The 27602-nt window shown below is 46.8% G+C and overlaps 3 protein-coding genes and 1 long non-coding RNA gene across 4 annotated transcripts; 3 read left to right on the top strand and 1 right to left on the bottom strand.

Annotated features, from left to right (window-relative positions):
- Window positions 1–2541: 2541 nt before the first annotated feature.
- LOC141026030 (uncharacterized) lies at window positions 2542–3030 on the top strand. Its single transcript, XM_073501978.1, has one exon. It carries the CDS (start codon window positions 2542–2544, stop codon window positions 3028–3030), a length of 489 nt encoding a protein of 162 aa, XP_073358079.1.
- Window positions 3031–9443: 6413 nt separating this feature from the next.
- Window positions 9444–13070, top strand: LOC109781444 (serine/threonine-protein kinase Nek6). The gene is made up of 13 exons (XM_020340047.4): window positions 9444–9953; window positions 10077–10143; window positions 10230–10295; window positions 10412–10458; window positions 10541–10586; window positions 10691–10771; window positions 10871–10913; window positions 11007–11053; window positions 11337–11418; window positions 11528–11577; window positions 11675–11748; window positions 11826–11877; window positions 11966–13070. Exons 1-13 carry the CDS (start codon window positions 9868–9870, stop codon window positions 12812–12814), a joined length of 1590 nt encoding a protein of 529 aa, XP_020195636.1. The 5' UTR covers window positions 9444–9867; the 3' UTR covers window positions 12815–13070.
- A 1442-nt stretch (window positions 13071–14512) lies between these two features.
- Window positions 14513–19168, top strand: LOC120966444 (uncharacterized). The gene is made up of 6 exons (XM_040392497.3): window positions 14513–14648; window positions 15270–16953; window positions 17038–17338; window positions 17467–18162; window positions 18235–18315; window positions 18394–19168. The coding sequence occupies exons 2-3, from the start codon at window positions 15337–15339 to the stop codon at window positions 17311–17313; spliced, it is 1893 nt and encodes a 630-aa protein (XP_040248431.1). The 5' UTR covers window positions 14513–14648; window positions 15270–15336; the 3' UTR covers window positions 17314–17338; window positions 17467–18162; window positions 18235–18315; window positions 18394–19168.
- Window positions 19169–19512: 344 nt separating this feature from the next.
- Window positions 19513–20256, bottom strand: LOC120966443 (uncharacterized). The gene is made up of 2 exons (XR_005760175.2): window positions 19873–20256; window positions 19513–19797 (listed from the first exon to the last, which is right to left on the bottom strand). It is a non-coding gene; the product is annotated as an uncharacterized lncRNA (long non-coding RNA).
- Window positions 20257–27602: the final 7346 nt, after the last annotated feature.

Here is a 27602-nt window from a genome sequence, read left to right as displayed (position 1 = left end):
TGAACTTGCTTGTCGTATAGGTTGTGTTCATCTAGTTGTATATGTAGAGAACCTACTTTATCTGCAATTTCCTAAAATTGAAAGATGAGCTTAAAATTTGTAGTCTCATGTTCACCTCCCCCTCTAGTCAACCGTATCGATCCTTTCAACTACTCTCGCAACATAATTTACACAAATGATTCGCACCCGTGGTAACCCAATTTGTAGCCTCCCTCCGGATTTGAGTGAAGATGATTGAAGACGGCTTGAATTTGTTGTTGAATACTCTCACATTGCGTTCATTTTAAATTTCCCAACACACACGGATAGCAACAATGGCCATTGTGCACCAAGTGATTCCATCAAATCTTGGCATCATTAAAAGGTTGCCAAAAAAGCGAGTCGAGGCCGGGAATTCCAAGCCAATCCTTAGCCATGCTCCAAATGCTAAGGGAGAAGCCGCATTGAAAGAGCAAATGCACCACCGTTTTCTTGAGTCCTCTTGCATAAAGGGCAAAGCGGCCATCCACGGTTCACAAGGCGGACCGCCGTCCAAACTCAACTGTTATGGTAAGCCGAGCAAAAAAATTGCATTTCGAGGACGCCCAAAACTTTGAAATAGCAAAGCTCTTCCCATGCAATAAGAAAAAACAAGATGAGTGCTAAGCAGCCCATGAAAGTAGATAAACCTTTGTTTTCCTAGCTCACGTACCGCATGGTTGTAGGTAGCCCTCTTTTCTTTTCTTTCTGCAGGTGATACACACGAGTTTGGTAGCACCAGTAGGAAATACAGTGCTGCACGGGTTGCATACGGACGGAGCGCATCCGGATTCCGGGCCGGCTGGCAATCCATCCATTCCATTCCATTGTAGGAGCAGCTAGCCGGTCTCCCTCCCTCCCTCCCTGTGTCTACACTAGACGATAGCTATTGCTGAACCGTATTAACTTTGGCGTGCGTACTTCCTCATAGATCCCACACCCTCTGCCTCTTGTGCTTGCTAGAGAGTACAGTACTGCATATCCCCTGCACCGATACGCTACACGTACCCCCCGCGAAGGAAGAAAAGAAAAAAGAAAGGCTACACGTAGTAGTACGTAGGAGTACTCCTACTAAATGGCCCTGATCTCTTCTTGATATAATAACTCTACTGCTAGTACTGCTGAGGTACTCCCACTCGTGATCGAGCCAGGCAAACAAAGGCTACAAGGACATGATCGGAAACGGGAGAGCTTGGCCTTGGCCTAGGTGATGTACTGCTAGTAATACTACTGTACTATGCTTTTCTTAAAAGGGTAGAGATCCAAGCAGTTAATACTAGTAGCACTTATACACTCGTCCTGGTACGTACGGGGGGTGCCCAAAATGTCAAACAAGTTGCGTCATCGGCTCGGCAGTGGGGGTTCAGGCCCTGTTTGGTTGATAAGTCTTAGGATTTTTTCTAGTCCCAACTAAAAAGTCTCTAGTCCTTAAAAAGTCCCTTCCTGTTTGTTTTCAGGGACTAAAAAATCCCTAGTCCCTCCCTAGAGGTTATTAAATGACCATGTTACCTTAGTATACAGAAAAATAACAACCAAACAACATTATGGGACGGCGGGCCAATGGATGCATGGAAGGGCATTGTTGAAAAAGTCTTAAAAAATCCAAAAAGACTCTCCTTGAAAGTCTTCTTCATTTAGTCCCAAAAAACAATTTTTAATCCCTAATAGTCCCTCCTGTTTGGTTAAAAAATCTTTAAAAAAGACTTTTTCTAGTCCCTACATCAAAAAGTCCCTGTAAACAAACACCCCTCAGTTCTCACCACCACAATCCACAAGTGTAACACAGGTTGTTCTCTTCCTGTGGAAAGGAGAGGGCAAACACATCACGATATAAAAAAATTGGTCGGATGCTGAAGGACAGCATATCTATCCCATCGATACTGATCAATCACCCCGGATGGACGGATAAGAGCTTACTTGATAATATAATATAACGAAGCCAGGTTGAGCTTCAAATAAAATACGTAGATACATAAAGAACTAGAGAAAGCAGCTTGTATGTTAGCTTAGTGACGATTTGACCGGCCAACGAACACGTACTACGTACTATCATCGGTAGGGTGGATGCAGCAGCAGCAGCATCATCATCGATCAATCAGGCCAACTCCACCGCACGACCCCATTTTATTCGGCCCCGTTCGTTTAGGATAAAAAAAAAATCGGGCAGCCCAGCGCGCGACGGCCCGGACTCATCTTATCCGTTTTATGTCCGGACCGACCCATTTCGAACGCAAACTTGCGCCGGGTTTGGGTCGCCGCGGACACCGAACGGACGCGCCGCTCGTCCGCGTCTGGCCGCGTGGCGGGGCGGCCACCTACCTCCCACCCGCCAACATCAATGCGCACGGGCAGCCGGCCTCACCTGTCATCGGCCCAGTGGAAGGTCGCCGTCCTTCTTAAATGGGACCCGTGGACCGGTCGTCGTCCTCACTTCCCACTCCGGCCCCTCTCTGCCCCCTCGAAAGCCGACATACCCAACCCCTAGCCACTCCCCGTCCTCGAACTCGCCGGCCGGCAGCAGCCATGGGGCTATGGAACTACAGCCGCAAGGGGAAGCACGACCGCGAGGCCGGCTACTCCTCGGGCCGCCGCCGCGGCTCCGTGAAGAAGGAGGAGCCCGCGTCACCGCCGCGCTCCTCCCGTCGAGCCCCCGCGCCGGCCACCTTCACCATCGCCGCTAGGCCCGCCGGCGAGCGCGCCCGGCAGTACCTCTGCGCGGACGTGTGCCGGAGGTACTGGGAGACGAGGACGCCGGTCTCGTGGAGCGACGTCCACCTCCCCAACGGATGGCACCTCAGCGCCGACCGGGTCCCGATCCCGCCGGTGCCGATGGGCGGCCGTGCGCGCCGCGATGAGATTAAGCGCCGCCGCCGCCTCCTCCCCGACGACCTGTACTACGACGACAGGTACGCCCCCGACTCCGTGCTCTGGGACACATGGCTCCAGGACGAGCACGACACGCGCCGCGCGTCCTACTTCGCCGGCACGGTGTCGGGACCGCGGCGGCCATGACGAGAGGTGTGCGGGCGTACGCGGGTGCGCGGCCTCACGCCCACGCCGTCGCCTTCCCCTTCTCCGTCACCACCTCCACCTCCTCGCATGACAGCGGAGGAGGAGGCCCGGCTCATGCAGCGTGTCATGAAGGACTCCATGAACACGCACGACGAGTGCCAATGGCACGGCTTGGAGGAGGCGCTGGCACTCTCTGCCGCCGGCGACGTCGCCTTCCCCGAGATGGAGATGGTGGCCGTCAAGGAGGAGGAGAGGAGGGAGGAGCCGATGGAGGAGGAGCCGATGGAGGCGGAGCCGGTGGCCGCGTTCCACCCCGGCCTGGTGGGCCAGCAATGGAGCTGGTCGTGCACCGCGCCGGAGATGCTCGACGCCGTGGGGGGCGTGAACTGGCGCCCCACGCCGCCGCGGTCACTGGAGCGGGAGGCCTCGCCACGAGAGGAGGTAGTGCAGGCACCTCCGGCCTTCCAGGCCGCCCCTGTGTACCACGCGCCGCCGTCCCACCTCTGGACGCCGCCGGCCTACGTCGACCTCGTCACCGACGACGACGACACCGGCGGCCACTGAAGACGGGAGGGCCATGGCATCGACGGGCACGGCTGGAGCGTGCGGCGGCGTTTTTTTTTTGTTTATGTTAATTAAGACAAGTGAACTGCTAAACTGGGTCGTTTTGTGGTCGTGACCTCCGTAACTAAGTTTTATGTTTATTAAACTGCGTTTATTTATTTATTTAGTCATTTTATTTACATTTTTCTGTTTTTTTAAATCATGTCCAACGCGGACGTGATTTACGGTACGGACCGGACACGAGTGAACCCATCAGCGCCCCAAAGGGATAAAATCCGGTCAAATCGGACGTCCGTTTAGGGTCATGCGGTGAAGTTGGCCTCACCTCGGACCGTGGCCATCAACTAGGGATTACCACATACTGCATTTTAGGTAGAGCACCACTATTAGAGTAGCACATGTATATATATCGTGGTGGACGTCAGGTCGAAAGGTACGAGCAGCAATTAGCCAATCATCGGCCAACCAAACCAATCAATCATTTAGGAAAAGAGAAGCATCTGATAATTGAGGGCTGAGCGCTTTGGTGGCGTTTCATTTCATACCAGCATAATATCTCGCTCTAGGAATCGCCCGAGACTAAACAAAAGAGAATTGTAACCTCCAGGTCCAGGATTATAAGCTCCAAACAGAATAAGAATTCAGCAATTCCTCTTGCTGACGTTTAAAAAAGGGGGCGGGGGGCTCCAAACGTACTACTGTATCAGTAGCTGCGATAGGGTAGCATCAATGATGCCACTGCACAAGAAAATTAACACTTGTGGTGGTAGCATGATCATGTCCACCACTTACTAATGGTGTGGGATGAACTAATGTTAACCCTGTTCGGTGTAAGATTTGAAAACTATATTGTTCAGCAAAGGTAAATAAGTTATTTGACGCACATGTCATATTATGCTTGTCAATAGACATATGAAGGTCTCGCTCATTTGTTCCTCTTGTTCTAAGAGGCCAGAGGACACGTGTTGTTTCATTGCTAGAAGGCAATAGAAATTTGGTGTAATTTGGGAATAGATGGCGTGATTAGAAAAGCTTGTGAAATTGAGTTCTTAGGGCATCTTCAACGGTCACCCGCGCATTTCTTCCCACACCCGTTCGCAAACAAGGGGGATAGTCCGCAAACATTTCAACTACTTTATGAACCAACCGAACGAAATCGTGCGAACACGGCGAATTTCATACAGGTTAGACGACCTTCATGCAAACACGACAGATTTTCATTAGATTTTCAACATTTAGAGAAAAACAAAACATGCAGAGCTGACCCTAAACCTATCCTACGGCGGCGGCCGGCGTCCAAGCCCTTGTCGTCCTCCATCTGCCGTCTCCATGAACACCGACGATAACACCGATGAAGTGAAGCTGCGGTCTCCGGCAAGGAAGAGTAGAACATGGGAGACGGACCTGCCCACATGGGATGCAAGGCCATGCCGCCTCCCATGCCCTACTCATCCTCGAAGGAGTCCACGCCTTGTCCGTCACCAGTGGACATGAGGTCCACGATGGAAATGGTGGCTCCTGCGCTGTCGTCATCCCACCGGGCTGCCTGGTAGTTTGTCGGTGGCGCGTGGTGTTGTTCTTGTCCGGGATCGCCTGTAGTTGTGCCTTCGCGGCGGCCGATTCCTGGCGAGTGGCGGCTTGAGCGCGGACGGCCTTGTAGATCGCACGTTGCTCCGCGACGAAGTTGGGATTCACCGCGGCCATGGCCGCCATGGCCTCCTCGCTCACGCGCTCGCCGTCGATCTGGCCTTCCGCCAGCCGGTGTTGCTCTACGAGGAACGGGTTGTATCGTTGTTCCTCCTGTGCCTGCTGCAACACCGACATAGGCGCCGACGCAGGCTGCTCCTCCGCCATTGTAGCGTTGTAAGTGCGCTTACGCCTGCTCCATGGTGAAGCCAGCGTGCATAGGTGCGGGCTCCGGTGCAGTATCGTCGGAGCCCGTCTCCATCATGGGTTCGTCCTCGTCGTCGGAGACCTCAGGCGAGTTGGCCGGCATGCCGGCCTCGATCCGCCTGGCATGGTGGCTCTGCCAGGCGGCCGCAAGGGCGGCTACCTCGTGCTTCATCTCCATGGAAAGGCTCTCCCACGAAGTGTTGCCGCATGCAGTCATGGCGGATGCGATGTAAGGGAGGAGGATGTGGAGCGGCTTGCGTTGTGACGTGGAGCTAGCTGGGTGTGGCCACCTTTAAATAGCAGATTCCGGTGAGCCGAGGCGTCCGGGTGTGTCAAAGCGTGCCATCGGAGTGGGTTTCTCGGCCGGTAAGCCTGCTTAATGGCGGCATCCGGATGGACTGGGCATTGAATGGGCATGGTAGATATCTGTCCCGTCCAGTAACGTGTCTCCGGAATTGAACAGACGCGGACATCAAGTATGCGTCACGTGCGGCGCCCTCAGTCGGCGCGCCGCTTCAATGGCGGAGCCAGTGAGAGGTCGCGTTCGCTCTGGGCTGACTTCAATGTGGAGCGGCCGCTATACAGTAGCATGAATGCGGGCAGCTAGTGCCGGGCGGGTACGCGCGCGGGCGAGGGAGAATGATTTTGGGTGGGCCAGGGTGGTCAGAAGCGCGCGTGGGTGATGTCCGAATGCCCGTAAAGCCCCCCATGTTTCTATCCTGTTTTTGCGGGAGAAAGTGCGTATGGACCGTCCTGCGGACTGATACAGATCCGTGTTTGATGGCTTTCGCGATCCGGACAGTGCGGTTCGAAGTATGCGGGTTATTTGAGGGTTGGCATTGGAGATGCCCTTACTCCTTTTGCCAGAGCAAGATCTGTGTATTCTGAGCCTTCAGAATGTTCGTGAGTCAATCACTATCACTTCTTGGTACTTATGGTGAGAAATACTATGTAAGGCTGGTCGTAATGGGAGTATCATAACTAGTATCATGCATGCCAACTAGGCAATTTTGATGAGGTGTCATAGAATTAAGTAAAGAAAAAGAGAGTTGAGTATCATATCATGATACCGTATCATAATAAATAGTAAGCTACTATATGTGTCATGCATGGCAATAAATAAAATACTACATAATACTAATATATAATACTATGCATTAGGGAGGTAGTATCATACAATAGTACCATATGCATGATACTAATATATGATACTCCCTATTACAACCAACCTAAGATGGTCTACGATGGGAAGACTCAAAACGTGTATCTATTTTTTTATGGGATTCGTGCTACAACATCAAACTGTGTTAATGCTTCCTCCCCCAATGCAACTACTCCCTTCGTCATAGTTTAGAAGGCACAGTTAAATTTGCGTGCGTTTCCACAATAGACAAAGTTTAGGGCGCATTGCATTTATTTCTAGTAGCTAATTAGTACTCTGATATACTATTTCTATATGCATGCGTAGTGTGAATGCTATTTTTTAGCCCATCTCACAACCAATAGATAACCACCTAGGTCTCAGAGAATTTCCAAGCGCGCCTTCTAAACCGTGACGGAGGGAGTAGTAAAAGAGGGGGATGGGTTAGGCCTCCTCGGGATTTGCAAAATTTAATGTTGATACATCTTTTGATCAATACCTTCTTAGACGATAGCTGATGTTCTAATCAGAGATGGCAAAGAAAAAAAATCATTGCTGGAGGAAATTGGAAGATTGACTGGTGTGTTGATATTTTGACGGTTGAAGCTTTGGTGTTAAGATATTGCTTATCTGCACAAAAGGCGGGCTGCAACCATCTTGTTATTAATTATGATAATGTGGAGGTCATCGACATCATGAAGAACGTAGGACGTTTCGTGGGAGCGGCGGCGGCAATTTTTGCTGATTGTTCTTTTTTTCTTCTTGTAATTTTCCTCTCACTTGTTTTGAACATTGTTCCTCTCACTAGTTTTTAACATTATTATAGAGAAGCGAATAAGGTTGCTCCGGAACTTGCTAGATTAGCTAGGTTTTCATCACTAAGGATTGTTTGAGCATCCTCTGAGCGAAATTCTACCTCTTCTTATAGGACGATGTAACTGTTAGTTTAAATAAATTAAGTTTGTTAATTTGTTTTTTCTGAATGTTCATGTGTGGTAAGTACTCTTAATAGTGCGGTAAAATTGGCAAAAATGACCCAGAGGCATAACAAATTCGTAGAATGAACTCTTCGCGAAACTATTTCACTCAACTAACCCTTCAAGTAGCGTCCGCCGCATCAGCGCTATACTACACTGCATAGCGCCCGTCTAACATGCGCTACATGCCTCGCCAGCGTGGCTCCCTGAGCTAGGCCGGGCCCAATCTCTGGTTAAGTAGCGTCGCCTCATAGGCGCTATACTACCTTGTGTAGCGCCTCTCCGTAAGGCGATACACTGTGACTTAGTAACCGACACGGGCCGGCCCTCTCTAGCCAGCGTGCACACAAAGTTGGTGAACAGAGAAGGGGGCGCCATGGTTTCCTCTCTCGCCCCCTCTCAAATCCCTCTCTGAATCCTCCCGGTCAAAGATGATGGACATAAACACATGTTCTCCTCATCCCTAAAATAATTAAAACAACACAACAAAAATACATTTCATAGTACTCATGCGAAGGTTAACACAAAATCCTAGTCACATAACCAAACCCTAGCCCTAACATAGAAATCGAACAATAACCCTAACCCCAACATAACAAGAACTATAACCCTAACCCTAACAAAATTCCAATGCATATGCTAAACACCCAACAATCATTTCATATTTCCATACACATTTCAAAACACATGAAGAACTAGGGTTTGCCTAAACTTGAAAGACTTGAGCAAATGTGAGCATTTTTTCGGATGAAATGAGTTGTGCGCTACTTCACTAGGGGTGGGGCCCGGCCTGACCCTGGGATGTCACACTGGCGAGACGTGTAGCACCTATCAGACAGGACGCTGTGCAGCGTAGTATAGCGCCGATGGATGGGACACTGTCTAAAAAGATTAGCCGGGTGAAATACTTTTTGTGGAGAGTTTATTTTGTGAATTTGTTTCGACGCCTACTAGTGCCCTTGTCTTGTGTCGCAATCAGCATCTTCACCGGAGCACAGAGAGAGCAGGACTGCGTGCAGACTGCAGTGGCGCAAAATCTCGACATTGAAAGCCTCTTTGATTCGTATGATTTTGAAAACATAGAAATAGAAAAAGTATAGAGTTGGAGTGGCATGCCCACTTGAATCCTATAGGATTAGCAATGAGTGTTTGATGCCACAGGAAAAACAAAGGAATTGTAAAAAAAGATTGAAGTGGATGTTAGATTTCCTATGAGATGTAGTACAAAAGATTCCATAAGAAAAATTCCTACGGGATCCAATCCTATGAATTAAATGACCAACATAGAAAAAAAAGGAGCCGTGACATGTACTGCAGTGGCGCTGATCCACAATGCACGCTGCCCGAAGGAAAGGCACATGCAACTGCTGCTGCATGGGTGGGCACAAGGTAAAACTGCTCGCCATTTACTTACACTGGCTACCCATGGAGTAGTATTAAACACACACCAGCGCAGCGCAGTGGAGTGGAGCTGACGGCATTTACAGTTGTCACATGCCATGGAGAGTGTGAAACGGAGAAACCTTTCTTGATTCTTCTGCATGCCAGCCAGACCAGACCAAAGGAAAGGGTCGGTGCTCTTTTCACTGGGAAAAGGCAAGCAGGAGCAGCGGCAGCCGACCCCACCACACACGCACACGTTTCTCTCTCTCTGGGTGGATTTCTTTCTTCAGACTTGAGAGAGATGCAAGTGTGACTCTTTTATTAAAAAAAAGAAGAAGAGAAAATACTACTCCATCCACCGTGAGTCAATAGGGGCCCACTCCACCACCCGCAGGCGCAACGTTTCCTCCACTACTCAACTCAATCTATGCACCGCACCGCGACCGCCAGAGAATGGAATGGAATCGAATGATGAAACCGACGACGGATTAATTAGTTGAGCTCCACATAAAGCACGCCCTAACCACCCCTAAAATCAAGGGAAAGCAAACAAACACACGGACTGCTGCACTCCATTCCCTTCCCTGGGTCTCCGTCTTCCTCCTCGACCACACCCGACCCGACACACAGAGAGAGCGAGCGCGGCGGCCATTATTGTGCCACTTCCACACGCGTGGACACGGGCCGCGTGCAGCCGTGCAGTGCATGCCCGCTCTCCTCTCCTCTCCGCGACCATCATTACCAGGGGCAGCGCCGTGCCCGTGTCCTGTCCTCACCTGAGCGCCATCGAAGAATCATTTATACGCGCCCAGCCGCCACCGCCAGCAACACTGACTGCGCCACAAGACGAGCAAGCAAGAGGAAGAGGTGAGGAATCCGATGGAGCAGTACGAGGTGGTGGAGCAGATCGGCCGGGGCGCCTACGGCACCGCCTACCTCGTCCACCACAAGGCCGAGAAGAAGAGGTTCTACTTCTTCTCTTCAATCTTCCTTCTCCTCTGCAGCTAGCTGCAGCCTCGCTTCTTCAGATTTCTCTTCTCCGCCGTTCCTTCCCCTTGAACCAACCCAATCTTTGGCTCACCAAGCAGGTACGTGATGAAGAAGATCCGGCTGACCAAGCAGAACGACAAGTTCCAGCGGACCGCCTACCAGGAGGTAATCGATCAATCAATCAATCACCTCAAACCTTAATAAACCCTCGCAAATCCCACGCCTCAGCTTGGCAGTCCGTCCGTCTGCAGATGTCCCTCATGGCCAGCCTCAGCAACCCCTACATCGTCGAGTACAAGGACGGATGGGTCGACGAGGTACCGCACATTTTTCTTCTTCTTCTTCTTCTAAACTAGACTAGACTAGAATTTTGATTGGGGTGGGTGTTCCTCTTGTCGGCCAAGACTGAACTGAATCTGTTTCGTGGTTGCAGGGGACCTCCGTTTGCATCGTCACAAGTTACTGCGAAGGAGGTGACATGTAAGAACATCTCGTTGCACTTTGCCTCCTCACTGTAATCAAGTCACCTTACCTGCTGGTTTCACTAACGTCGAATTCACAGGGCGCAGAGGATCAAGAAGGCAAGAGGCGTCCTCTTCTCGGAAGAGGTACCAATGCTATTACTTACTGTAATCAGATGAATAAATATGCTACTCCTACATGTTCAGGCTTCAGAAACTTACTGTATGTTTGGTGCTTGTGTGATGTGAAGAGGGTGTGCCGGTGGTTCACACAGTTGCTCTTGGCCCTTGACTACCTGCACTGCAACCGTGTGCTCCACCGTGACCTCAAGGTAAAATATAATTGCCGGCCCCCATGGATCCATCATTTCATTTCTAGTACAAGGTATTAGCGTTGGCTAACATTTTCCTCACCACCTGTTGCATTGCAGTGTTCCAATATCTTGTTAACCAAGGATAACAACATACGACTTGGTAAGATACATATATATAGGCTCAAATTACTACACAACTTCATTGGTCAGATGAAAATATCATGACGTGTGTATTCATTCTTTCTCCAAACAGCTGATTTCGGGTTAGCAAAATTACTCATGGAGGATCTTGCCTCGTCGGTACGCCTCAACCTTTTGCTAACTTATTATTTATGTACATATTATTGGCAGGACATGTTCAGTCATTCACAACCATCTGTTACTTGTAACTTGTGTATAGTCCCAATTAAGTATTGACAGTAGTTAAACGTGAAAGCAAAAACTGTATAACATGAATAAATGTTCATGAAAATAAGTAAATAGCATGTGCCCAGGGATATACCGACCAAAGTTTATAAGATATATAAACGATTGGCCAGATTCCACTTCTCAATTTTCAATCTTTGAAATTTATGTTTTTCAGGTAGTAGGAACCCCAAACTACATGTGCCCAGAAATACTCGCGGACATACCTTATGGTTACAAATCTGATATATGGTCGCTTGGTGAGCTCCCAGTACTATTAGTTTTGAAGTTAACTCTAGTCTTCTGTGATAATGATTGACAGAATTAAACAGCTGCTCAAAAAGCTTGTCTTTCTTCTTTTACTGTCAGGTTGCTGTATGTTTGAGATTTTAGCACACCGCTCTGCATTCAAAGCTACAGTTAGTGATTATACAACACAATTTTTTTATTACCTGCTTCAGTTTCTCTCTATATATGTTGGCAACTCATGAAATACTCTTTTATGTGTGTGTGAAGGACATGGCAACCTTAGTCAACAAAATAAACAGATCGTCAATATCCCCAATGCCCCCAATATACTCATCGTCACTGTGAGTACCTCACTTTAAATGATCTCTCAGTACTGCGGATCAACTGTATTTTTACCAAATTGAGCATTCTTTCACAGGAAACAGATAGTTAAGAGTATGCTGAGGAAAAATCCAGAACATAGACCAACTGTAAGTACCAGAAGCTTTGTTCAACTGTTTCAATCAAAGCCGTCGATACATGAATAGCATGCAAATTAAATGAATATATATTTTACAGGCTGGGGAGCTATTGAGACACCCATATTTCCAGCCATATCTGGCTGAATCAATCAACTGCTCTCCAATCTACCTTCCAGTAAAACCCAACAAGAGTAACCTGGGAGACAAGCAGTCAAGAAAACCAAGTGGTGGCAGAAAGAGAGTCGGCAAAGCCAGCGGATCCAGCGAAGCATTACAAGCAGCGGCAGAGCAAACATCAGAAACAAGAGACAGCTCGACAAACTATTCAGATCTATCAACTGTTGGTACCCAGAATGCCTGCATTTTGCAAATGTCAGTGGATCCTGAAGCCAGAAACAAGGAAGAGCTAACAGCTCATGTTTTATCACCTCAACATGTAGAGGAGAATTTGGCAGCAACAACTGATGGACAGATTGATGAGACAATACGTCTTAAAACTATCAGAACCCGCAGTCCAGTAGAGGCTGCGTCGGTTAACAGTGCAAGTCAAAAGCTTAATGAGGCACCAGTACCAAATGAGGAAATGACGATTGGAGTGGTGCAAGAGCACAGGAAGGGTGTGGAGACAGAGTCTTGTCAAGGAGTAAAACAAGGCATGGGTGATGTAGATGTTGTTACAGAGGAATCATCACCAGTGAGCACGCTAAAATTGGGAAATGCAGGCAGCGCACCTGCCGAGTTTGATCATCTGAACATAGTGCAGCAGAGAGCTGATGCTCTGGAGTCACTTCTTGAGATCTGTGCAAAGCTACTGGAGCAGGAGAGGCTTGATGAGCTCGCAGGTGTTCTTCGACCGTTCGGCGAAGGAGCTGTGTCATCTAGAGAGACCGCGATATGGCTGACGAAAAGTCTCATGACTCCACCAAAGTTTGGAGGGTCCCCATAACTAATCTAGTGGAGAGAATTTGAGAATCTTGTGTGTGAGTGTGTGTTCCCTATTTTGAGAGTGTATATAGCTTCACTAAAGTTTGTGACCGAGGCTTGAGTTTATTTATCTTGATGTATATGGTTTTCATGACTGCGCACATTTGTGTGCACTAACTATTCAGTTATGAGTTATCCATTGTACAACATCACCTGCTGATTGTGTGCTTCTACAAGGTTTCAAGCAATAATGGAGACCATAGCGATTTCATTCCCAATTATTTCCTTACATGATAGTAACAATTTGTGAATGGGGACATGTCCTGTTTCTTTGGTCCAAGATTTGGTTTTTGCCAAATAGGGTTTTATTATATGTTTAAAAGCAACATTCTGCTGACAGTAGCATCAGTTTACTCTTGGATTCTATCCTGATACAAAATAGATGCAGAAGCAAATCATAGTTCATAGGAGTTCATGATTAGAAATTGGTAGTAGGCAATAGGCAATTTTTGTGTCCTCATTGAAGAGAAACAATTCAGAGAAAATGCAGGCCAAGTCACATTGAAATTCTGTATGGGGATGATGCTTTCACAGAAACCATGGCTCCATTTCGACCTGACTCCATTTCCTGGAACAGGCATGCCAGTGGCGAATATTCGGCTAGTTCCACCTACACGTCGCAATTCATTGGCTCTCATCCATGCTGAGCCGAAGTGCAGACTTTTCTCTTGGCTCGCCTTCACAACAGATCCTGTCTGTCAGCTCTGCCTTAGGCCCCCGGAGACCGTCTCCCACCTCTGTCTGGACTGCCCATTCACTTCGGCGATCCGCCTAAAAAAAAAGAAAAAAAAAAACACTTCGGCGATCCGCCTGCTGGTGCTCTCCTGGGCGTACGGACATTTCTCGCCGGTAATGGCATCCACCTCACCATCGGAGGACGCATGGTGGGAGGGATGTGTGTGGCATTTGGATGACGGTCAAAGGAGGTGCCTCAGCGGCTACCTAATTTACATTATGTGGAATGCCTGGAAGGAGCGGAACCACCGAGTCTTCAACGGCACGCGTATGATGTACATCGAGGTGGCTCATCTCACCTTCAAGAACATTAGGCATAGGGAATTGGCAGGCAGGGAGCAATCCAACCCCATCATTCTCCAGGCAGGGAGCAATCCCGGCTCGCCTCGAGGTCGCAGATCGGTGTCCCGCTGCTGTACCATGTCCTGGAATTGATCCCTGCAAATAAAACCGCGGAAAGCAGCTGGCACAAGGTAGGTTGTTCGCTGAGAATTCAGGATGACTCTGAAGTCTGAATCGCGGAGGGCCGTTGTTCTGCTATTTTTTTAGGGGAGCATTGCTGTTCTGTTGTGAGGTTACGGGCATGTTTGGTTCATGGCTAACTTTGCCAGTTAAATACACTGTGAGTGCCTAAACCTGTCCTGTGTGGTTAGTTTAGTGCCTAAACTTGCAAAATACACAAAAGTGGTGCCGCAACTTGTCCTTTGGTTCAAATACAGTGCCTCCAGACGTATTCCATGGTATGCACCGCCCGCATGGCACGCCAGCGTGTCACCGGCCCACATGTCAGTGGCTCTGGGCAATGGAGGGGCTGGGTGAGACGCACAGCCTGGTTTTTAAGCAGAAACAAGGACCGTGTTCAGTTTTTCTATTTGGTACCCTTAATCCCGTGCCCCTTCGCTCACAGTCCCCACCGTTACGTATCCCTCTCCTTTCCTCTCCCTCGGTCTCGACCAGTCCAAGGCGGTGGCGGAGGTGGTGCGGCACGGCACGGCGGCCGGCGACGGAGGCGATGGATGGCCCGCGTCGTCGACGTCCAGGCGAGGCAGTTCCTTCCTATGGTTAGTAGCATCGTCACTCTGTTCCTCCTTCTCGATTTTCTCGCGCATGTACGACGTAATCAAGGGGTAGGGTTAACCACTGTAATGGGCTTCGATTTCTCGTGGTTGGTGTTCATCTTATCCGTGTTATTTACAAGATGCGGATTGCTGTGGACGGCATTGGGCCCTTTTCACGTCAAAATATGGCTAGGGTTTATTTGGGGGTTATCAGTCAGCGTACTTTTTCTTTGAAAGGTGATGGTCTTGGTTATGTGGCCATCGAAACAGGGTATAGAAGTGTTATGATTCCTTTAGTTAGATTGATTCAGATTAGTACTGAAGCTGTAGTGTGATTCATGTAGTAAATGTGAATGGAGTTTACTGAATGTGCGCGGACTCTGAATGTGTCGACTTTGTTACCTGAATTTGTGCAGTACATTTACCTGAATTTGTGCAGACTCTGTTAACTGAATGTGTGCTGTACATTTAACTGAATTTGTCTGAATGTGTGCAGTGCATTTAACTGAAGTTATGCGCATTATGTCAACTGAATATGTCTGAATGTTTGCAGTACATTTAACTGAATTTTTCTAAATGTGTGCGATGCATTTAACTAAAAGTATGTGCTATTTCATAATGCAGGGCAATTTGATGGACTGTTTTCAGTTGAGATACATCACAAAGGTTTTTTTGTGGAAGTGATAGCAACATGACCTACATGGATCATGAAGTGGACTGGTTTGATAGCTGCGACAGTGATACTTGGTCAGTTCTATGGATTGATGATTTTCTTCTCCAATTGGGCTATGACAGAGCAATGTCCAAGATAGATGTGTATTGGAGCAAACCTGGAAAGTCTTTGTGTGATGGCCTTCAGTTGATTGCATGTGATGCAGACATTGTCCTTATGATTGCTGCAATAGTAGATCACAAGAACTTGGTCTTGCTTGTAGACCATGGTGACACCCTGGAGTCACTAACTGCTGATGATGTGTTGGTAGAGGGGATGCTTGAGCTGCCAAGGGTTATTACTCCAGTTAAGTTAGCAAAGGGAAAAGAAAATGTGGACAACTTTGAGAAACCAGAAATTGCAACAGAGATGAGATGTAACTACAAGAAAGCAAAGAGATTCATGTCATTTGGTGAGGGCTGTAGCTCTAGGGTTCCAGATCGAGAATTTGAGGAAGAAGATGGCAATTGTGACAGTGATGATAGTGGTGCTGAAGATGCAGGTGACAGTAGTGAAGAACATGTAGATGCAGAAGTTGAAACTGATGAGGATTTCTATGAGAGTGATTACGAAGTAGCACAAGGTGATGATGATCTGTTTGAGAGCTATGTAGACAAAGATGTTGATGACCATAGACAGAAGGAGATTGTGCCTGACTTTGAAGGAGAACTTCCTGAAGATGCCCTAGATGACAGTCATCTAAACCTATCAAAAGAAGAAGGAGACAAGCTTAGATACAAATTCAACACATTCAATCCGTCCACTGACCTTAAAGCACCAACTTTTAGAGTTGGCATGCTTTTTGCTGATATGAAAGAGCTAAGGCTTGCTGTGGTTGCATACAGTGTAAGAAACAGAGTAAAGGTTAAGAAGATAAGGAATACGGCCACCAAATTTGAGGCAGTATGCAAGCCTGGATGTACTTGGTACTTGAAGGCAGGCAAAGATAACAGGAGTACTAGCATTCAGATAAAGAAATACCTTGACAATCACACATGCACCAAGGCTTGGGATCTAAAAGCTTTGACTGCACCATTCCTGACTGCACAATTCAGAGAAGAATTCAGAGACAATGAGAAGATGCCTTTGAGAAAGTTTTCAGATAAAGTGGAGCAGGAATTCAACATGGTTGCAGAGAGAAGTAAGCTGGGAAGAGCAAGAAGAGCAGCAGTTAAACAAATTAGAGGTGAAGATGATGACCAATACAATATGTTGTGGGACTATGGCCAAGAGCTTAGGAGGACTAACCCAGGAAGCAAGTTCTTCCTGTGCACTAAGGAGGTTTTTGATGATAAAACTAAAGAAACAAAAGACCACTTCTCAACACTGTACTGGTCATATAATGCATGTAAGAGAGGGTACCTTAAGGCTTGCAGACCAATAATTTTTCTCGATGGGTGCCACATAAAAACTAGATACAAAGGGAACTTACTTACATCAGTTGGTGTTGATCCCAATGATTGTATTTTCCCCATAGCATTTGGGCTATGTGAAGTTGAGTCAACATATAGTTGGGAGTGGTTCTTAGCCACTTTAAAGGATGACTTGAATATAAGCAACTCTTCTCCATATACAATAATGAGCGACAAGCAAAAGGTTAGCACTTGCTACCTCTTTAATTTATTGCATGACAATCATCTGCTTACAATACTTACTCACCAAATGACATTTCTTTTTTAGGGTTTAATAGCAGCAGTGCAAAAAGTTTTCCCTTATGCTGAACACAGACACTGTGTTAGGCACATCTACCAGAACTTTCATAAAATACACAAGGGAGACCAACTCAAGAATGATCTATGGGCAATAGCAAGATCTACACATGAAATTGCTTATAGTAAGAACATGGAGCAGATGAAGGAACACAGCCTTGCTGCATACAAGTGGGTGGAGAAGTTGGCACCTAAAACATGGATCAAATCATTTTTTTCCCTTTCTGCAAATGTGACATCCTTCTAAACAACATGAGTGAAGTTTTCTACAGGTTTGATCCAAAATCCTCTTTTGTAGATGCATTCATTTTTTATAATCCTCCTTTTATTCTTTTTTTGCGGGATAATCCTCCTTTTATTCTGCCTACATAATCATTGATCCAATTATATTGATTCGCAGTTATATTCTGGATGGAAGAGATCTGCCAATAAAGTCCATGTTGGACTATATTTTCCACAAGCTAGCTAACAGGATAGTTGGGAAGCAGGGAGAAGCTGAGAAGTGGACTGGTAGACTATGCCCCAAAATTCAGAAGAAATTAGACAAATATGTTGAGTGGGCAAAGAACTGCAGGGTAAAAGAATATGGCAAAGGTGTATTTCAGGTTATGTCTCTAAACAACACATATGTTGTGGATCTCAACATGAATAGCTCTGAATGTAAGAGATGGGAGCTATCTGCCATACCTTGCCATCATGCTATTGCATGTTTCAGGCACGAGAGGATTGAACCAGAGAGCATGGTTCATGAGTGCTATACAGTGGAAAACTACAAGGATTGCTATGGATGGAACCTGATGCCTATGAGTGACATGAAGAAGTGGGAAAAGATGCTTGGTATCCCTGTCTTCCCACCTATATACACAAAAGTCATGGGTAGGCCAAAGAAAAATAGAAAGAAAGAGCCAGAAGAGAAACAAGATAAGAATGGACTGAAGAAAATTTCCAAACATGGTGTTACAATGCACTATTCTATATGTGGAGCTGCTGACCATAACAAGAAGGGACACCACAATCACCTAATGAAAAACCAAGACCAGTACCGGCAGAGGAGGCAGAGGAGGAAGAAGATTATGCTGATCCAAGCATCACTGCTGTAAGTTCATTTTCTCTTGTACTTATTTCCCTTTGTACCTAATTTTTTTGACCTTACTATGATTGCTTGCAGAACATTATGCCACACAGAGTAATTCCTCAATTGGACCCAACACAAAGGCCAGATTGTATGGTGTACAAGATGCAGGAAAAGGTAACTTATCAAATTCCACATATTTATTTATTGCCACCTAATTTCTTGCAATGTTCTCACATAAAATGCATGTGCCAGGAGAAGTTCACATACCCAACAGTTAGAGACTTTGGTCCTCTTCCAGAATCTACCTTCATTGCAAATGCAAGAGACTCAATCCCAGTAGCAAGAGTGACAACAGCAATGGCAAGTGGCAGGGTCAGAAGAAATGCAGATGCAGCAGCAGAATCTAGTGCCAGGAAAAGGCAGGCTAGAGGAGGGACTAGAGCTCCAAGAGGAGGGAGGAGTGCTGGAAGAGGAGGAGCTACAGCTCCAATAGGAGGGAGGAGTGCTGGAAGAGGAGGAAAAAATGCTGCAAGAGGAGGGAGAAATGTTGGAAGGGGTGAAACTCATGCTACCACAGGAGGAACAGATTCTGGCACTGGAGGAACAAATGCTCCAAGAGGAGCTAGAGCTGCTGCCCCTGGCTTCTACAATCTGTTGTTTGGAAATGATGGAGGGAGTGCACATCAAGCGCCACAGTTCATGCAAGCAGAGGAGGAAGTTCTTGTTAGCCAGAATGCACCAAATGTTCTCTACGAGGATGGCTGGCCTAATGATCTTCATGATTTTCTTTCACTTTAGTTTAAGTCATGTGTGTTTTAGTTCATGAATGAACTTGTCAAGCATCTTAGTTAAGTTCATAAATGAACTGCTCCTTTTGTTGGGGTTCAGAGACAAAAATTGGTTTCAAATGATATTTTGGTATGGTTCAGATGCTAGTTTGGCAAAGGATTTGGTTTGTCAAATGCTACTTCAAATGGTTATGTAATGCCAGTTCAGTATGCAATGCATGGGCATATTTTCATAATAACTGTAGCTAAATTTATATGCTCATTTGTTTCTGTAACAAATTCGTGCTTGCCGCGGCGCAGTCAGAGGAGGCACGACGAGCAGCGCAGCGGTAGCTGAACCAGGCCATCCTCGCGGCTTCTCTATCCATTGCACAAGCCAAGCGCAGGGCGGCCAACCTGCGCGCCATCGCTGCCAGACACAACGAGCCGATGTATGTTAGATTACTTCAGTTATCTTCAGTTAGTTTGCTGCTGCTTCAGTCAGTCAATGTATGTTAGTTTGCAACTGAAGCAGCAATTTTTTATGAGTTCAAACATTAAAATGCAACTGAAAATGTGATTGTTATAAGCCAAATTCCAAATAAACGCACAAACATATCATTTGCCATTTACACATAGATCATGTTCATAATACAAACTCATTTCCTCGTATTGCAAACATCATCCCACTTCTACGACTTTCCTGCTACTGCAAACAGGATGACACACAAGCTAGCACACATACTGATTACAAACAGTAGCATCCTATCTCTGCATATAATTTGCTCCTTGTTGATCCTAGCAATGACCTTCTTCTCCATCTTGTGCTTCTCTTTATCAGCATGCTTCTCGGCCTCCTTCTCAAGTCCAATCCCGGCATCTCCTCATCCTAAAAATCAAATCTTTGTAAGCAAATAACACAACACACATGCATACATGATTCACAAGAATGGGGAACCATCACCTGAGCGCTTCTCTTTGATCCCCGGTTGTACACCGCCGTCTGCTTCCATTCCTCGTCGTCGCGCTTCGGAACGTCGGCGCCACCCATCTCGCCTAGTAGCAGAGGAGAAGGGGGAGCAGAGAAAGAGTTCACATCGCTGCGCGAGTACTCCCGCCGCACCCTGGCCTCCTACTCTCATTCAACTGCTCGTCGCCGGTTAGCGACCAAAGAATTCCACTGTCGCCGCCGCCGCCGCCGCCTACCTACGTTTAGGGATTTGGTTTTTGTTTTGTGAATCGGGGGGATTTGGGGATCGAGTCTTATACAGATCGAGGGCTTTTTTGAGAGAATTAATTAAAGCCCAGGAGGTTTTCTGCTTAAAAACCAGGCTGTGCGCCTCACCCAGCCCTTCCGTCGCCCCGAGCCACTGACATGTGGGCCGGTGACACGCTGGCGTGCCACGCGGGCAGTGCATACCGCGGAATACGTCTGGAGGCACTGTATTTGAACCACGGGACAAGTTGCGGCACCACTTTTGTGTATTTTGCAAGTTTAGACACTAAACTGACCGCACAGGGCAAGTTTAGGCACTCACAGTGTATTTAACTCAAAACTAATCTTAGATGCATTGTGGCCGGGAGCCGCTACAGGTCACCACATGGAAGAAGTTGAGACGGGAAACAACTAGTACATCGAGCCATTTGATGCTACCGATGCACTCGTTGATTTAGCCATTTTACAAATGTCAAATAAGTCTGAATGTTTTTTATGTTGTAATTGTAACAAGAATACATCATGCTACATTTTTTTCAGATTCAAAGTCAAAACATAATACAGGAAACGAAAATGACAAAATATGTGATGATCATAATGGGCCCAATGTTTTTTCAATGTTTCAAATGGTAATTATAGAGACCGGGTGCACAGGTAGCACCAAATGCTCCGGTGCATCAGATACTTTCCCAAGTTCAGACCTCGTCCACAGCCGCAGGGACTATGGGCATGTTTGGATCATGACTAACTTTGCCACAACTTATCTTAGAGAAATTGTGGCCGTCATAAAAAGTGTGGCTAATATAATGATGACCACAAGTGTGGCAAGATTTGATGAAAAATTAGCTTATGATATGTGGACTATGCAGCTAAAAAAGTATGGCAATAAACCAAACACATGCCTAAGACGTTGTGGCATGACTAAGATTAGGCATGGCAACATAATGCTACAAACCAAACAGTCAATGTATCTCGTTTGGTGTGAGTGCTTCTTCTGTCTCATTCAAGCTTTTGCCCCCGCGCTGTAGCTAATAGGTCGGCTCGTTTTTCTCTTGTTTTCTTCGCTGGGTTTCGTTCGATCATCTCGCTCGGTGGCTTGGTTGTTGAACGGTTCGGTCCGTTTTCTCCCGGATTCTTTTTCTTTTTTCTTTTTTCTTTGTCTTTTCACGTTCTTGTCTGCTTTTTCATCGATTTTCTTCGTTTTTTCTCGGTTTTCACCGATGTTCGTTTTTCTTCGTTTATATTTGTTTCTTTCTGATTTTCATTGAATTTTTTGCTTTAGTTTCTTTATATCTTCGATTTTCATTTATTTATTTCTTGGTTTTAATGGGTTTTTTCTCTCGGTTTTTTCTATTTACATTATTCTTTTTTTATTTTATTTGGGTATTTTCAGTTTTATTTGTTTTGTCGTTTTCCATCGGTTTCTTTTTGGTTCAATGTATGTTAACATTTTTCAGTACACATTCAATAAGTTTCGTATACATCTGAAACATTTTTTAAACACATGATTAATACTTTTTAGAAATCATAGTTTTTAATGTCTTTTTTCCATACACACTGTACATTTCTGGTATTTCTAATACATTTTTCTAATACATGTTTAACATTTTTTAAATTCGTGATTAACATTTTTTGAGAACTTAATTTTTTCTACTTTCTCCCATATATATTTTAAAACTTTGGTATATATCTAATACATATTTAACATTATTCAAATATAAGATTAACTTATTTTAATTATGGTCAATATTGTTCATATACATATTGTTTTCAAATGATTGATTAACATTCTTGAAATACAAGGTTAACAATTTCTGAGTACATGGTCAGCATTTTTTCTATTCACATTTAATATTTTTCAAATGATTGATTAAAAATTTAAATACAAGATTACCATTTTTTAATACATGGTCAACATTTTTTCTATACACATTTATTATTTTTTAAATGATTACATTCTTTAAATACACGACCAAGTTTTTTCACACACACTGTATATTTTTCATATACATGAGAAAAAGTTTCTCTATACACATTTAACATTTTTTAAATGCTTGGTTAATATTTTTATAAAAAAATTGTAACATATTTTATTAAGGATATTTGGAAGTGTAAACAAAAGTAAAAATGGAAAAACACAAAACAAACAAAAAAAGAGGTTGTGGTCTCCAGCGCATCTGGATCGGCCCATCTGTGGACCCCTTGACGCGAGGCTTCTCTACGACCCTACGTCTCGGTATTAGCGAGACATAGGGGCGTCCCTCTCCAGTGCTTTAACCGCCAAGGGGAAGAAGGTAGCCAACGCTCATGCACCCCCTTGTGGGCCGGCCCAACAAGAAGGCGAGCGCTCGCTCGGGACGCATTGAATTTTTCGGTTCGCTGGTCATGGTTGACCGGTCCACCGTTGATCATTGACTATTCAAGAAAATGTGAATTTTTTTGTTAAAAAAATTAGGGATTAAGAAAATGTAAGCGACTTCGAAAAGATTCTCGGTTTCTAGATTTTCCGGTTCATTGGTCATGGTTGACCGGTCCACCATTGATCATTGACTTTTCAAGAAAATGTGTGTGTTTTTTAAAAAAAATTAGGGATTAAGAAAATGTTCATGAGTTCGATAAGATTCACGGTTTCAAAAAGTTGGGCCTTCTGCAAAAACGAAAGAAGGAAGGGGACGCTACATGTTGGCCGGATGATAATCCTAGAAGATCAACCGTGCAGGCAGACGTTCGATGGAGCCGTCACTAACCGTTCGATCCCCCCATGTGAGCCCTCGAGCCTTTGAAACAAGGTTTGTGTTGAGCTTAAAAAGCGCTTTGCAATACAAGCCTTGTTGCAATCTCCGTCGAACAAATTTTTTCTACGACTGCAACCTTTTTTGCAACAAGGTTCAAGTTGCGCTCATCGCTTTGCAACACGAGCCTTGTTGCAATCCCCGCCAAATAGTTTTTTTTCTACGACTACTACTACAAATAATTCTTTGCAACACGAGCCTTGTTGCAATCCCCGCCAAATAGTTTTTTTCTACGACTACTACTGCAAGTAATTCTTTGCAACAAGGTTTGTATTGCTGTCAAGGCTTTGCAACATAAGCCTTGTTGCAATCCCTGCCAAACAATGTTTTTGCGACTGCAAATTATCCTCAATTCCCCTCAACAAGGTTCGTGTTTCACTCAACGCTGTGTAACACAAGCCTTGTTGTAGTCCTCGCCGAATAGTTTTTTTCTTGCTTATGAAATTGTGTGGTCGCGTGAGAAGAGTAGCGTTGTATGCCATCCAATCAACTCGAATCCTACGACCATGGGGACGGCCGACGATTGCAAGTTATCAGTCGTTTGACACCAAGAATTTCCAAAGAAAGAACGAAAACTCTTGTTCAACCGGGTGATATTTTTGCCCGCGTTGACCGCCTCCGTGGACGTTACATCTAATTTTGATCGGATGGCTCGAAAGCAATCTCTACCCATAGTTCAGTTTTTGCAACTTGGTCCCTGTTCCAGTGGACTCGATTGCAACACAGGGTCAGTTGCAGACCGAACAGGCGCGAGTTAGTTCGTTGCTCGCTGCCCTTGCTCCTTTCCTCCTTTTCCACTCCTCGCCTTCTCGTGTCTGATCGAGCGCACCCCCGAGCTCCGCTCACCTTCATCGGCTCCCCCTCTCACCCTCCATCGTCACTCTACCAACCGCCGCCATGCACGCCTGCCACGCGCCGAGCTGCGGGCTGTTGTGGCTACCCAAGCTCCACCACCCTCTCGCAATTGGCCGCCACCATCGCATGCAACCGCCGTTGATTGCCGCCGTAATCGGTCGATGCTTTTTTTTGCAACATAACCTTTGTTGCAGTAGTGAGGTAGATGTCTGCGAGCTATAGCGGTTTTTTTGCAACAAGGGTCCTATTACAATTGCAACAAGGCTCTTGCTGCAACAAGGGTCTGTGCTTCAGAAGGAAATAACGGTTCAGATTGTTTGGAACAAGGCTTCTGTTGTAGAGGGATGAGCGCTAGGCTTACATGGGAAGAGCTCAGACGGTCGATTTTTCAAGAGCATCAATCGACAAACACGTTATGAAATATGAAAGCAATTAGCCACAAATAGAATAATATCTAGGGAACCGAAGGCATGTCGGAAACAACATATAAGAGGAATAGACGAGGAGATTGGTGGAATTGATGATTGTATTTCTTGAGCCTCATGGGCATATATATAGAAGTACATGATCATCTTGAAGTACAAGGCAAGGTAGAATAAATCATACGCTATCCTATGTTTCCGAAATAATCACGGTACTCAATATCCCCCGTGGTCACAACGGTAGTGATGCATATGGTGAGACTGGAGAATAATCCGAAGTTTGTAAGCCAACGGACATCCCCCCACAGTTGTAACGATTGATGCATCACGGAAGTTGTGACTGGAGTGAAAACTGACGAAATTGCTCAAGAAAGGCAGTAGCCCTTTGTGCCGTCGAGGTAGCTAAGAGCGTAGGGTGGTGTAGCCGTGGTCGAGGTAGCCGTGCAAGGGACGTTGTGGTCAATGTCGAGTCGGGGTGGCCGGTGTCGAGGTGGTAATCATGGAGCGGCGGGCGCAAGGACGCACCATGTTATTCACGGTGTAGTGGTGCGCCAGGACGAAGACAGGGAGGACCAGGGACCTCCCCATGTTTGCCAAGCCCGGGGACACGTCAGGGATGAATGCATGCTCCGGTGTTGCTAGCACCGGGCATGCATAGACGGGAAGAAGTCGATGTTGACCAGGCCCCACACTAGGTTTGCCAAGCCCAGGGACACATCATGGACGAAGGCACCCGTCGGCGTTGCCAACATCGGGCATGCGTAGACGAGGACTAGCATGAGATGTATGTTGGGGAACGTAGTATTTCCAAAAAATTACCTACGATCACGCAAGATCTATCTAGAAGAAGCATAGAAATGAGCGGGGAGAGTGTGTGTACGTACCCTCGTAGACCGAAAGTGGAAGTGTTTAGTAACGCAGTTGATGTAGTCGAACGTCTTCGCGATCCAACCGATCCAAGTACCGAACGTACGGCACCTCCGCGTTCAGCACACGTTCAGCTCGATGACGGCCCTCGGTCTTTTGATCCAGTTGAGGACGAGGGAGAGTTCCGTCAGCACGCCAGCATGGCGACGGTGATGATGAAGTTACCGGCGCAGGGCTTCGCCTAAGCACTACGACGATATGACCGAGGTGTGTAACTGTGGAGGGGGCACCGCACACGGCTAAGACAATTGTCTGTTGTGCCTTTGGGGTGCCCCCTACCCCCGTATATAAAGGAGGGGAGGAGGAGGCCGGCCAACAAGGGGCGCCCCAGGGAGAGGGGAGTCCTACTAGGACTCCAGTCATAGTAGGATTCGGCCCCACCCTTTTTTCCTTCTACCGAAGGGGAAAAGGGGAAGGAGAGGGAGTAGGAGAAGGAAAGGGGGGGTGGCGCCCCCTTCCCAAGTCCAATCCGGCCTCCTCCCTTGTGGGGGGCGCACTAGCCCCTTGTGGGCTGGTTAGCCTCCCTCCTATGGCCCATAAGGCCCATATCTTTCCCCGGGGGGTTCCGGTAACCTCCCGGTACTCCGGAAAAATGCCCGAATCACTCAGAACCGTTCTGATGTCTGAATGCAACCTTCCAATATATGAATCTTTACCTCTCGATCATTTCGAGACTCCTCGTCATGTCTATGATCTCATCCGGGACTCCGAACAAACTTCAGTCATCAAATCACATAACTTATAATACAAATCGTCATCGAACGTTAAGCGTGCGGACCCTACGGGTTCGAGAACTATGTAGACATGACCGAGACACGTCTCCGTTCAATAACCAATAGCGGAACCTGGATGCTCATATTGGCTCCTACATATTCTACGAAGATCTTTATCCGTCAAACCGCATAACAATATACGTTGTTCCCTTTGTCATCGGTATGTTATTAGCCCGAGATTCGATCGTCTGTATCATCATACCTAGTTCAATCTCGTTACTCTTGTTCCGTAACGCGTCATCCCGTGACTAACTCATTAGCCACATTTCTTGCAAGGCTTATAGTGATGTGCATTACCGAGAGGGCCCAGAGATACCTCTCCGATACACAGAGTGACAAATCCTAATCTCGATCTATGCCAACCCAACAAACACCTTCGGAGACATCTATAGAGCATCTTTATAATCACCCAGTTATGTTGTGACGTTTGATAGCACACAAGGTGTTCCTCCGGTATTCGTGAGTTGCATAATCTCATAGTTAGAGGAACATGTATAAGTCATGATGAAAGCAATAGCAATAAAACTAAACGATCATTATGTTAAGCTAACGGATGGGTCTTGTCCATCACATCATTCTCTAATGATGTGATCCCGTTCATCAAAAGACAACACATGTCTATGGTCAGGAAACATAACCATCTTTGATAAACGAGCTAGTCAAGTAGAGGCATACTAGGGACACTTATGTTTTGTCTATGTATTCACACATGTACTAAGTTTCCGGTTAATACAATTCTAGCATGAATAATAAACATTTATCATGCAATAAGGAAATTAATAATAACTTCATTATTGCCTCTAGGGCATATTTCCTTCACTGTACACCAAGTCGGAGGGGTCAGTAGAGGAGGACTCGACGCATTTGCGGCACTAACCGGCGTGGGGTAGAAGGTGCCGATGTCGCTCGAGGTTGTTGGAGCAATGAAGTGGTCAGGGAAGATGAAGGTGGCATTGGCGATGAGCTGACGCTGGATGAAGACGAAGAGGTGGAGGCAATGTGGTCGGCAGAACCAAAGGCACCCGCGGGGGGGGGGGGGGCACGTCGATCACCGGTAGAAGTGCGGTGGCGATGCTCGAAGTAAGCGAGGAGAACCCAACAGCATGACGAAGACCGTGCGTGGACGATGGCGTTCCCGTGAAGGTGGCACAATGCATACCACGTAGAAATCGACGCGCGGGGACGATGGAGTGGATCGCCTGCCACAACACTACGGCCCGAAGGGCAACACCACGACAACAATGCCGGTCGGGGCGATGGCGGAGAAGACCTCGAGGCGGCAGCGTGGACTGCGCGTCGCGGTGCTATGGCCCGAAGGGGCGACGCAGCAGTAGCGCATGGGTCGGTGCAACTGCGGGGACGGCCTCGGGGCGGCGGTGTGGACCGCGCCGTGGCACTACGGCCCAAAGGGGTGACATAGTGGTAGCGGGCGGGTCGGTGCAGCCGCGGGGTGAACCAAGGGGCGGTGGCCCGACGGGGCGACACATCGGTAAGCCTGTTGCTCGATCGATGGAGTGGCACGATGTACTCGGGGATGATCTTCACGGGACCTGCGGAGGCGCGCGCAACTAATTGATCAGGTCGGTCCCGCGGTGCGGATGGAGCGGATCATTGGCAGGCGGGTGATCAATTCAATCGTGTGCGAGGTCGGGGGTGCTGCTCGGTGATGAGGTCGAAGTCACAAACGACGGAGATGGGGTGATGGAGGA

This window comes from Aegilops tauschii, chromosome 6, assembly GCF_002575655.3.
Source record: "Aegilops tauschii subsp. strangulata cultivar AL8/78 chromosome 6, Aet v6.0, whole genome shotgun sequence".
Lineage (NCBI taxonomy): Eukaryota > Viridiplantae > Streptophyta > Magnoliopsida > Poales > Poaceae > Aegilops > Aegilops tauschii.
Note: the sequence above shows the minus strand (reverse complement) of the source record. Positions and strands in the feature narration are given on the sequence as shown.

Bases quoted from the DNA above. Each gene is read 5' to 3' on its own strand.
- LOC141026030 (XM_073501978.1), top strand. From the start codon at position 2,542: ATGGGGCTATGGAACTACAGCCGCAAGGGGAAGCACGACCGCGAGGCC.
- LOC109781444 (XM_020340047.4), top strand. From the start codon at position 9,868: ATGGAGCAGTACGAGGTGGTGGAGCAGATCGGCCGGGGCGCCTACGGC. The intron at 10,914-11,006 runs GTAAGATACATA...TTCTCCAAACAG, and splicing joins GGATAACAACATACGACTTG to CTGATTTCGGGTTAGCAAAA. The intron at 11,578-11,674 runs GTTAGTGATTAT...GTGTGTGTGAAG, and splicing joins GCTCTGCATTCAAAGCTACA to GACATGGCAACCTTAGTCAA.
- LOC120966444 (XM_040392497.3), top strand. From the start codon at position 15,337: ATGACCTACATGGATCATGAAGTGGACTGGTTTGATAGCTGCGACAGT. The intron at 16,954-17,037 runs GTTAGCACTTGC...TTTCTTTTTTAG, and splicing joins TAATGAGCGACAAGCAAAAG to GGTTTAATAGCAGCAGTGCA.